The 12,846-nt window shown below is 36.6% G+C and overlaps 1 protein-coding gene across 1 annotated transcript in view; it reads left to right on the plus strand.

Moving 5' to 3' along the window:
* The window catches only part of COL19A1 (collagen type XIX alpha 1 chain), a 408,633-nt gene that overhangs the window by 249,075 nt on the left and 146,712 nt on the right, over positions 1-12,846 (plus strand). Inside the window, exon 18 of the mRNA XM_072642569.1 lies at positions 243-296. Within this exon, the coding sequence (XP_072498670.1) occupies positions 243-296 (54 nt within the window). The remainder of the gene's footprint in view (positions 1-242; positions 297-12,846) is intronic.

Raw genomic sequence — 12,846 nt, forward strand, 5'->3', positions numbered from 1 at the left:
TGGAGGTTGCCTATAAAAATTAACATGATGCAAAGATACTGCTTAGCATCATTGTGAAGAACTAGCCTGTGATATTTTGAACTAATTGATGGTGTGATCAGTGATATAGACTTGTGTGGATTTAGAAAGATTTTGATCTTGGTTAACTTATACTGTCACCAGACCTGTTTGAAAAATGTGCTTATCTTAAAAGAACCGGAACTATAACATTTGTGATTTCTATTTCTCTTTTTTGTTTAAAGGGAAGGCGAGGCAAAACAGGCCCTCCTGGAAAACCAGGACCTCCAGGACCTCCTGTAAGTAAATAAGGAAGGGGATTTTTTTTTCTCAGTAGTGGCTATGTCTTTTCAAAAAATATTTGTTTATGGTGTTTTAATATTATTTTTATCTACCCTTAACTTCAACACGCCAGATACATACACATGTACCCAGGAACCCCAGAGAATACTTCTCTCTTCCTTTTCAAAAGTGTTAGATTTAGACCCAAGTTGCTAATGCCCCTGAATACCACCCCTAATGCAGCTGCTCAGCTGTTCCACTTAGACTCTATGTGGGGAGTGGTGATTTGGGGAGAAGAGAGGGTAGAACCTGTACCTTTGGCACTCCAAAAGCATCCTGGATGTCGAAAGTATGCTCCCTCCCAGAGATAACTATTTCAGGATTCCAAAGAGACAGGCCCTAGCTCTGTCCCTGTTGAATTACAGTTTTCTCACTGTCTTAAATTACTCCCCTGTGATAAATTAAGACATTATCCATTCTGCGTGACTCTTGTCTATGTTTTCTCATAAATTTGGTACAGGAAGTCCACCCACTGTAGTGGAGTCCTTCTTCACTCTCTCCTGACATCCAGAGAATACCATTGGAACCCTCTAGCTGTCTCTCTGTCATCTCTGATCCTTGCCATGTGCCCAGCCTATCCTGTGTTCCCATCATTCTTTTCCCTGATGACATCTTTTCCTCAGAGGTTTTTAAGATATTCTGGTAAAATATAAGCTTCCTGAGAGTAGGGACCATTATATCTCTTTCTATTTGTATCCCTAGTGTTTAGTAGGCGTTTTGAAATACTTGTTGAATTTAAGAGACCACAGAGAGACTATTGAGTGCCTAAAACTTCAGATCTAGAAAGGATCACACAGATAATGTCACTGAAGAGGAAAAATAAAAGAATAAGCATTTATATAACACTATTATGTTCTGGGTGCTGTACTAAGAACTTTAAAATATTTTCTCTCTTGAAATTTATGGATTAGGAAACTAACATACAAAGAGGTTGTGACCAGTGTCACACACAGTTAGTGACAGAAATAGAATTGGAGCTCAGGTCTGACTTCCAGACCAGCCACTCATTCTAATACACTGAATAGGCCGCTAAGCTTGCTACCCAAAGGGCCACTTAGATTTTGTGCAAATGCACTAACTGAACAGGATAAGTCACAACTGCCACTCTGGCCATCCAAGCGGATTGCCACTTTATTGATTTGACAGTGGCAATTAGCCCGAAAAGAATGGATTGAGCATCCTGGGATGCAGTCTTTCAGAGACTCTGCATTGTTGGCTTTTATTGCAATTTTTTTTGGCAAGATGAAGAACATGAATTGGAATTTCCAATTATTGTCTTGTGGTTTAAAAGAGAGAAGCTGGTGCATGCTAACAGGGCAGATTAGACCTTCACATAGTTTACCAAATGTATGAGGTTGTGTTTAAGAGAGGATAATGATTGTCTCAGAGGAGGAATTCGAATGATGAAGGCCTTTGTGATTGAGCTTGCCAACTGTCTGAGTAGCGTAAAGGATTAAACTTCATTCTGGAATGAGTACTCGCCTATAGATCAAATGAGTTTACTGAAGAATTAAGAAGATTAAGAAATGCATAACTATATGAAAGGATTTATAGCTTTAAATGCTAGAGGTTTTTAACTTAGAGGCAAGTGTGTATGTATGACTGGGCAGTGAGAGGGCAGAGAATGAAAGATTGGCCATTCTTTTATTTAATGTATGTGATTCAGAATGTAAATCCAGACACAGATCTGATGCACTGTGTTCATTAAACATTGAAATGCATAGCATTTGCAAGAAAAATTGGCTATCTGTCTTGGGATTTTTTTTTAATGTAATGACATCCAATTTGCTGGATTACAGTAAACAGAAAAAAATCCATACAAGAAGGACAAGACTCTTTGAATCAGAGGTTAGATTTTGATAAGAAGCTAGAGGAAAAACTTGGTTATACTGGCTATCAACTTGTTTGGTGTTTATTTTTTCTGGTAAATACATGTCTGCTTAAACTACTTCTACAAACTAAGATTTTATATGTCTGGTTTTTACTAGAGTGTCTCTAGCATGGCCTGAATTGATTAACTATAGACAAGAACCCTGTAAAAGAAAGGAATCAACTCATGTCTTACTTTTTTTTGTCTTTATATTCTTAGAGAGTGGGGACAAGAATGGTGTTAAGAACAAATATGAAGAAATTAGCTTCCTAATATAACTCAGATTTTCATAGAGCTTTAAGGTAAACAGTCTGGTATGATAGGTAGTGTAACTACATTGTCCCTATTTTACAGATGAGGAAAATCAGGCTCTGAATCCTATTGACTTGTCCGAGATCACATGGTTGATAAGCAATGAAGTTGGTATTTGAACTTCAAGTCTTCTAGGTCTAAGTCTTTGCACTGTACCGTGCTGCCTCTCACTAATACAGCAGGATGAAAACAAATAGAAGAATGTGTTGTGTCAATTTCATTTCTAGTATCCCAAATAGGACAGCTCCTAAGGCAGGGATACTTAACCTTTTTGTGTATCATGGACTCCTTTGGCAATCCAGTGAAACTTATGGACCTCTTCTCAGAAAAATGATTTTGAACATTTACAACACAATAAAGATTGTCCCAAAAGTCTTAATGAAAGTTTAATAACTTAAAATTGTACTAAGACTTTTTGGGATACCCAGTGTATAGAATTACAAAGGAAAGAATTGAATAAAAGAAAATATGTATACACACACACACACACACACACACACACACACACACACACACATGCTTACCTAGCCACATTCACAGACCCGTTGAAATCTACCAAAAGACTCTTTGAGGGTGTCTATGGACCCCAGGTTAAGAGCCCCTGCCCAAAAGGAAGGAGAGTTTCTTTCCCTGTGGATTAAACAAAAAGGAATTTCTTCAACTTACATGCCTATTAATATCTTGCTCAGGATAATCATTTAAAGAAACTTCGTACAGAAACAGAACCTTAAGTTCCTTGCTATTTTTGTTATATTTATTTTAGTATTTCAGAGATTCATGACTTCACCAGCGTGAGTATTTCCTTCACCATTCAAGCAGATTGCAACCCCTCCATACCTTAGCAAATAGTTTAGTAAACCATGGTGACCAAAGATAATTCATCACCTTTTGACCAATTTCCTGGTAATGAGCCTTTCTGACCTTGGTGAGGCTTATCCTCAGACAGACAAATCCCATCATCTGCTTAGTCTTTTAGGATTTTTTAAATATATATCCCCATCACCACCCTGCCCTCAATAGAATGTAAACTCCTTGAAGGCAAGGGCTATTTCCTTTTTGCCTTTGTATACCCCTTGCCAACAGGACCTGCCACATCATGGGTCTTAGTACATATTTGTTAAGTTGACGGCACCTGTCAGACTGAGCACTCACCATGTGTAGCAGAATCACAGACTCAGAATTTACAGATGAAAGAGAACCATGGTCATCTCATCCAACCCAAACACAAAATGTACCTTCAGAATATACTTGACAAATGGTCATCCAGCCTCTGCTTAAAGACTTCCACTAATAATGAGAGTTAGCATTTATACAGTTGTTTCAAGGTTTGCCAAGTGCTTTACAAATATCTCATCTGATCCTCAACAGCCACCCTGTGAAGGTGCTATTTTTTTGCCATTTCTTCACAAATTTTATCTCATTTTCTCCTTACCACAACCTTGAGAGAAAGGTACTATGATTATGCCCCATTTTATAGATGAGAAAAGTGAGTCAGAGATTAAGTGACTTGCCCAAGATAGCACAGCTAGTAAGTATCTGAGACTAGATTTGAAATGTCATCTGCCTAACTCAGAGGTCGGTGCTTCATTACCAAAAAGAGAGAACCCATCAACTCTCTAGACAGGCCATCTTGCTTTGGATAACTATAATTGGTAGGACATCAGTCCAAAATATTTCTCTTTGAAATTTTCTCCCATTGCTCCCAACTTTGTTCTCTGGATGCAAAGTGGAAAATACCTACTCTATGTGATAGCACTTTAGATATTTGAGAATTGTTACCATGACCTCCATGAATCTTCTTTTCTCCAGGCTGAGCATCCCCAATTCCTTCATATAATCTTCATATTACATAGATTCAATGACCCTGTGGTTTCCTAGTTGTTTTTCCTTAGCATCTAGGAGGAATAGTGAATTGAGCTCTTGACTAGGAGACCTGAATTAAAATATAGCCTCAGATACTTTCTACCTGTGTGATCCTGGCAAGTCACTTAACCTTGTCCTCAGTTTCCTTATCTGGTAAAGTGGGGGATAATAATAGTACTTTCTTCTCAAAGTTGTGGTAAGGAAAAAATGAGATAATATTTGTTAAGTACCTCACAAACTCTATATAAATGCTAGCTAATATTATTTCTAATTTTTACATTGTTATACAGTATACTATATTATTATGTCATGTGTGCTTATATATTATACTTATTTTAATAATAATTACTACTGTTATGTGTATATTATCTAGCTTATCAATATCTTTCTTAAACTGTAGTTCCCAAAAGTGAATATCTTAGCTATCCAGAAGGCAGTGTTACCACCATAATATAACAGAATAGGTCTTTATTGGAGGATTGTCCTTAATTTTATTATCAAATAAATTTGAGTATCTATAAAGTTTTACTTGGGACTATGTTTGCCTGTCATTTCTATAAGACCTAATAATTATATCTTGAATTTTTGTCAGTTTTTTCTTTTTTTTCCCTTTTCTTCTCTCCCTCCCTCCCTCCAACTTAATTTATTGCTATGAAACTTCCAATGAGGAAACTCCCTCTACCAATGCAGATCAAGGATTATTCTGCAGTTTATGCTTTCAGAGAGTTGTTTGCATCATGAAAGTTTAAGCAACTTGCCCATGGTCACAAAGCCAGGATAGGTCAAGGCCTTTGAACAGCAAAGGACTTGAACCAGGTCTTTCTGATTCTGAAGTTTCTTTTTTTTTTAATCTACTTTTTTCCTCTCATTTCCTTTTCACTCACCCATGCTAAGCCCCAGTTTATAGCACAATGAAGTTAACGGAGAAAGGGAGGAAGTAGTAGCTACCAGAAAAAACCTCCGTTACAAAATTTCTGCATTCATTTCCCAATGTAGAAACCACTACTAATGATAGAAAAATATGTGCTATCCCTCTTTGTGGGCTTACAATATAAAAATAATAAGGCATTTATAATGAGTAAGCCTTATTTTTGCCAAATACGTACATACACACACATATATCGCCATGTGGAAAGGAAAAATGACAAGCAAATACTTAATTATGGACCTCCCAGACAACATGAATAAAGGGGATGGGAAAGAATTTGTGATTGTGTTGATATAGGAATCTATGTAAGAAAATTCCCATGGACCTTCCAAGTCATATCTTCCCTGGGCCTCATAGTTTTAGAGAGCACTAAAAGAGTAAGTAACCTGCCCAGAGTCACATACCAGCATGTATCACAGGCAGAACTTGTACCCACATCTTCTTGGCATCAAGCCCACATTAAATGTCAGTTCTCTATCCTCTATGCCATGCTGCCTCTTGGGGGAGAGGTATATAGAGATTAAAAATGGAAATTAAAATATAAACATATTAAACTAGGCATTTAAAAAGTATATGATCCTCCAAGCTATGGAAAAACTTTGAAAAGACTTCTGAAAGGGGGCCTTTTTTCCACTGTGGGTCATTCTGGTGCACTGGAAATAACAAAAAGAAAAAGACTCATGGCATGTTCTCCCTCTAACCTTAAGCAAACTCCTCTCCTTTTAAATCTTACAGGTAGTCTTTGGGAGAAGCATTATTTTTGTTTAGGAATGCCATATAAAGATGAAGAGTTAATTTAAAAGGAAAAGTCTTTTGTAGCATAGAAAACCATAGAGAATAAAGTAGTTCTATCTAATCCTTTCAAATGTGATTATTTTTACTCAAATCAAATTCAGCATTGTTTCCTTTCACACTTAAGAAAGACTAGTATCAGAACAATATTTCTCAAGCTGGAATCCTTTGCAGAGTGTCATTTCCAGCAAATCCTTTTAGATGGTTTTGATTTCTTATGAAATAAGCTCCATAAAGGAGCTGCTCTCTTGGAGCGAAAGACTTATTGGAGGTATAGTCACTGGTCTTGACTTACTAATTGAATTTTCTTAAGTTAGCAACAATGAATAGAACTCTGGCTTGGGAACCAAGAAGACCTGAGTTCAGGTCCTATATCTGACACATCAGTCCTCTAGTCATCTCTAAAGTCACAGGTGTTTTTAACTTTGTTTCTATGAACTTTATGTAGATAGGTAGGTAACTAGAACAATAAAATATGTGTGTGTTGATAATCCTGTGTTTCTTTTGTAATCCTATGCATTTTATCTGATGCATTTAAAAACATTAGCATGAAAAGAGAGCTATAGGTTTTACCAGATTGTTAAAGGTGAATTTGACTCAAAAAAAAAATTAAGAATCCCTGTTCTAAGAGTATAAGATGGAGAAAAGGTGCTGACCTTCATTTGGGAGAGGGAGTTTCTACATCTGGGAACTGGTTATCCCAAGTTTAGTTCCCTACATCAGTTTTCCAAGACATTCAAGTCATCACTCCTCCACAGACTAGCACCTCAAAAAGCATTTTTTTATTTATCCAAGGAAAACCAGTTGAAATTTCTACCCCTGTTAAATCTATGATTAATAAAATCTTAATTATAAATATATAAAATGAGGGTATTTTGATTTCCATATAGCTGAGAATTAACAAAAAGTCTTATTTTCTTCTTGATAATTGAATTCACACTGTGATACTTCTTCATTCAACATATGTGTGATCTCATCCTGATAGTATAGAATGTAATTCATCCAAGCCCTCTCATCCCATGTGACTCTGGTTCATTGCCTCCCATAAAACTTAGCTAGAGAAACTGACCTTTGGAGAGCTGGCAGAGTCTACTACTGAGACTGTACCTGAGGCCTCTCCATTCAGGGAGAATCTAGTAGAGTTTGCCCTCTGCTGGCACATGCTGTAAGTACCTAAGGTCACCTTTAAGGCATGAATGAGAATAAGCCTTTGTGGAAAATGTTTCTATCACAAATACGTCTAAAGCTAGTAACTTCTTCTGTCTTATTAATTAGGGCCAGTTATACATGTAGAGACCAAAGGGCCTCCTGCCTGATACCCAAATATCTCTCCCAACTAAATGATATAACCTGAAGTTTCTTTGATGGACAACAAAGCTTTTCATCCAGTGATGACAGGTGCATTGATATGCAAATCAATCAAAAAGCATCGAGTAAGAATCTACTATGTGCTAGGCACTGTGATCAGAAGATATAAAGGCAAAAATGAAACCGTTCTTGTCCTTTAGAAATTTACATTCTACTGAAAAAGATAACATGTGAGTATCTAGGTACAGGAAAAAAAGAAATGTCAGCTAATCTGAAGGATGAAGCTCCTAGCAGCTAGGTAGATCAGGAATGACTTCCTACAGAAGGTGGCATTTGAGTTGTCTTGAAGTAAAGTAGGAAAAAAAGTAGAGGTTCCTACTCCTCACCCCTCCTCCCTAAGAAGTGGTAACATTGGGTTTAATTTCCACTAGAGTGTAAATGACTAATGCCAGATTCCTCTTACAGACTTGGTGTTTATAGGCTGTGAGCATAGGGCACTGCACAACTGAGAGAAAAGGGAGGGGGGCATCATGGGAACTAGGAAGAGTTCAGAGAAAAAGGAGCGTGACAGTACCAAAGAGAAATTTTGTCTACTTCACCAGTGTGCTTTCTACCAGCCTTTGTTACTAAGTGTGGAATCCTCAGTCTAATTGAATCTTTCTTTGATGATTCAGGATGTTGCGAGGCCTCTAGGTCATTGTTCTAAGCATCAATTCTAATTGTGCAGCACTGCAGCTGTAAGAGATTGGGCTGAGTCAGCCCTGACCTCCTAGAAATTGATTTTAGTGTAATCCCTGATATTAGCTTATTTTCTTGGGATTTGCTTCTCCTTTGCTTCCCTCTGCCCCTTCAAAGAGGAATGCAGCTTAAAAATGCTGTCTAATGAAGGTGTTTGTTTGTTTCTGTAAATGTCTTTCAGGGAAGCCACTCACAGAATAATACAAACATAGAAGCCTTTTCTACCCATGCACACAGATAAGCAAAGTCTTGAGCAATAAATAGGTGATTATAACATTTAGGTTTAATTACTCAGTGATAAATTTTTCCCTTCTGTTTATAGCTTACTCCCACTCACATGTTGCTTGGTTACTTATCTAAACATTTTTTTTCCTGCCAGGTTTGGTTAATTTTAGTTTTATGGTGTTTTCATTCTCAGATAGATACCACTACATTACCACCACCCACGGCCACATCCCTGGAAATAGTTCATGAAATTGGGTGTGTTTAACGTGAAGAAGAGAAAACCTTCATGAGATACAAACAGTCTTTTCAGAGATTTGAGAGTCTATCGTTGGGAGGAGGGATTGGATTTATTCTAAATGCTACTAAAGAAAACAAACTAGGACTTGGAATGGTGGTGGTTGCAAGGAAGTAGTTTTGAGAATTTCCTGACAGAGCTGTCCAGCAGGAAATGGGTTATAAGACAGAGTGGAAAGGATGAGATGTCAGGGATGATGTAGAGGAGACTTTTCCATTGGATGGAAGATTGGACTTATTACTTCCAGTCTGTTCCGGCTTTCTGATTCACTGTTCTAAATAGAGCGCTGCTCTCCATATTTTCCTTAAAAGCTTTACAATATGTGTTTCAATTTTCCAAGTAGCCAAATGATTTGGGGAGGAGAAAGGGAGAGACAGGCAGAAAGACAGACAGCTAGACATAGAGACAGACACAGGCACAAGAACACAGAGAGACAGAGACAGATAGGAAAGATGAGCAAGAGGGGTGTGAGATGGAATGAGAGAGAAACAGGGGGAGGAGGAAAGAGAGTTTTCTTTTAAACTAATGAGACTTTGTTTAAGATTTGGAAAGCCTCCGTTTCAAAACATTCTCATTTTCAGTTGCTTTACAAAAACTTGGGAAAACATCTAGAAGTGTGGAGGGGGGAGGCACACAAGAGAATTCATCTAATGAGCCATTACAAATATCCATAGGAGCTCACCCATTTGACATTCTCCTTTGCCTTTCATTCATCACTACTGTTTAAAAAAGGCGTTTAATAAAAAGCCACATTAATTTTAAAATGTGTTATTATTTCTTCCTGATACTGGGCTCATGCTATCCTTCCATTTCTTCCTGGCATTGTTTTTGTGCATTGTTCAATTAGTGTAATATGAGAGCTGAGCCATGTTCTCAGATTTGTCACAATTTAGTGCATGGTGATTTATGCTGAAAACAGGAAGCCAAGTAATCAGAAATGTAAGACAGCAGCACCCTCTAGTGTTTCTGCAGAAGGCTCTCTGTCTATTTAAACAAGAATGACACCATTTTAGAGAAGTGACTACAGAAACCATTCATTCCCACCCTTACCTGATGAGGAGTCCCCTCTGTAACATTCCTAGCAAGGTGTCATCCAGATTCTGCTTGAAGAATTTAGTGATGGATAACTCACTACCTGCTCATTCCACGTTGAGACTGTTCTAATTTTTAGGGAATTTTTCTTTATATTGAGTCAAAATCTGCCCCTATCCTTAGTTATCTGGAAGTTATTACTGTTGGTGAAGAATTTTTCAATATATGAGCTTTGAACATAAATCTTTCTTTTTGTGATTCATCTTCATTTTATACTATGTTTTCTACTTAGCAAATATCCTGTATGAAATTCTATTTGTGTATAAGGTAGAGCTATTTCAAACATTTTTACCATCTTATTAGATGGTAAAAAAAAAAATCCTTTCTTGAAATGAAATTCTTACTTCATGGGACTATTAAATGACTATCTACTGAAAAATGCCTGATAAGATCAGTGTCTGTGAATTGAGTAGATATTTTCTCTCACAAATAGCTTGTATTTTTCTAAAAATTATTGGTTATTGAGCTATGATATAGCAAACCCTCCCTATGAGATTACAAATATTCTTTCTTTGATCAGACTTTCATGTTTTGGCTTTAAATTCTACATAGAAGAACTTCTTTCAAATTCAAAATGTTAGTAGTTAAATTTTTGTGAACATGAGATTTAATTAGATTGTGTCTATCCACTCAGTGACTACATGACTCTGAGGAAGTCATTTAACCCCTCTGGGCCTCAGTTTCCATATCCATGAAATGAAGATTTTTGACTAGATGATCTCTAGGGTCCTTTCCAACACTAATGTTCTATGAATAGTCCCCAAAGTGAGAACAGTAGATTCATTGGTTCTTAAGACATTCAAAGCACATTCAATTTCAGCCTTGATTGAACCCACTGATCAACATCTATTTTGTTTAAAATGGAAGATTCAGCCACATGAAATACAGACTATCTTTTCCCCTCTGATACAGATCCTGGAGCTTGCAATAACTAGAACTGATTGATGGATATAACATTATACATGGATAGCTGTTGCAAGTGTCTCTTTGTATATATAATGATAATGATGATAATGGTAGCTCATATCTATATATATATACATATATATACATATATGTGTATGTATGTGTGTATTCCTTTAAAGTACATACAGATAGATAGATAGATGACAGATATTTCATTACAGAAAACTTGCCTCACAAACAAAACAACTCTGGGAGGTATAGAGCAAATGATATTATTCCTACCTTACAGAGGAGGAAACTAAGGTTAAATGGCTTACCCAGAGTCCCACAGTTAGTAAGTATAAAATCTGGGACACAACCAGTCTTCAGACTCTATTCAAATATAATACTCAAGGTTCCTTTCCTCCATCTCATTTGCTGAGGCTATACCTGTTTTCTCAATGCCCTAAGAGCCTAGGTAGATGGAATTAAATGAATGATTTCAGCATGTAACAGAGTCCACCCAAAAATTTGTCATTGGATCTATTAGATAAATGAACACTCACAAAACATTTTGAGTAAAGATTTTGGCTTGTCTTTAGTTCGAATATCCTATGTGTGGAAAGATATTTGTATTTTAATGTAGTTTACAGGTCATTGTGATGGTAATGTAATATAATATGATTTCTAGAAACTTTGAACAGATCAGAAATTTGTGGTTGTGAAGGATCATATCTTTCCTATCAAGAGACCTTAATGATGTCATCTGTCTCTATTAAATGACCACAGACAGTATGTGGTAATTTTTAATTTAATTTAATTTCAGGGAAAACTAAGCAGTTATTTAAACCAAAATAAATAGTAATTATACATTGTCATATAAACAAGAGAACTATTTTGTATTAAAAAGCACATTAAAATTGGTAAAATGAAAATCTCATCAATTAATCGTTTCACCTGCCATTTGTCCCTACAGGGGTCACAGGTCCAGAAAGAACAGCTGTTGGCAACATTGCTAAAATTCTCATGTCACCTTATGGAGTACACAAATACTGAAACATGCCATAGGAGGCAGCTGAGGATATCAATCGCATTTAATTTATTAAAAACTTGTATTTGACTTTAGTCTCTGATCAAGTTTATCTGGCACATTGTAAGTCATTTCTTAGCTTCCTGGGTAGATGAGGGGCTTAGGGTATATATACAAGTAGGAATGAGTTTCACCTTCCTCATTTCCAGGTATTTGTTTTTCCCTTCCATTTTTGGAGTTTCCTTAATGAGTGAAACACTGTAGGGTCTCATCACCAGTTTCATGTGATTCTTATATTCTTATTGATTTTGGGATCATAGATTTAAAATTGGAAGGGACAAGGTCATAGATCCAGAGAAAAAAGTAAACTCAGAGCCCATCTGGTCCAAACCCCTCATTTGACAAATGAAGAATCTGAAAACCAGGCAGTTAAATTACTAAACTAAATTTACAAAGGAAGTAAGTATCAAAGGCAGGTTTTGAAACCAAGTCCTTTGACTCTGGAGTTCTTGCCACTTTACCATGCTGACTTTGTGATTATCTAGCCCACTCCCTTTATTTTGCAGATCAGGGACTGAGGCCCAGAGAAGTTGGTTGACTTACCTATGGTTACACAGGTTGTAAATGGTAGAACCAGAATTTGAACTGTGCAGACCACAATTTACAGGTAGTAATGTGGCAAAGCTAGGTTGTGAACCCACAGTTTCTCCCTCTAAACTCAGAGCTCTTAGATAATAGATTTATAACTGAAAGTGATCTCAGATATGTTCTAGTCCAGCTGCTTTATTTGACATATAAAGCAAACAGAAAACCAAAGAGATTAAATGATTTTCCTAAAGTCACACAGATACTAAGGCAAGATGCTTAGATTCCAACCCTGTTGATGCCTTTGTGGTAGATAATCACTAAAGGAGTTAGTGAATTTATTTTTCGTTGGACTTTGGGTTAAGTATTCAAAAAAGATTTCCTAAATAGCTTAAATTTGTATAGTGATTCCAAAGCACTTAAGCTAAATAGATAGGATGTGGATTATTATCCCCATCTTGCCTAGAGAAAAGTTAAGGGAATTGTCCAAGGTAATAAAGTTAGCAAATGACAAAATCTTAGTCCACTGTTGACTGCACTATGATGGAAGGGTATGGAAACAGAGAATAAATAGCAAGGGCAAC

Source organism: Notamacropus eugenii, chromosome 2, assembly GCF_028372415.1.
Source record: "Notamacropus eugenii isolate mMacEug1 chromosome 2, mMacEug1.pri_v2, whole genome shotgun sequence".
Lineage (NCBI taxonomy): Eukaryota > Metazoa > Chordata > Mammalia > Diprotodontia > Macropodidae > Notamacropus > Notamacropus eugenii.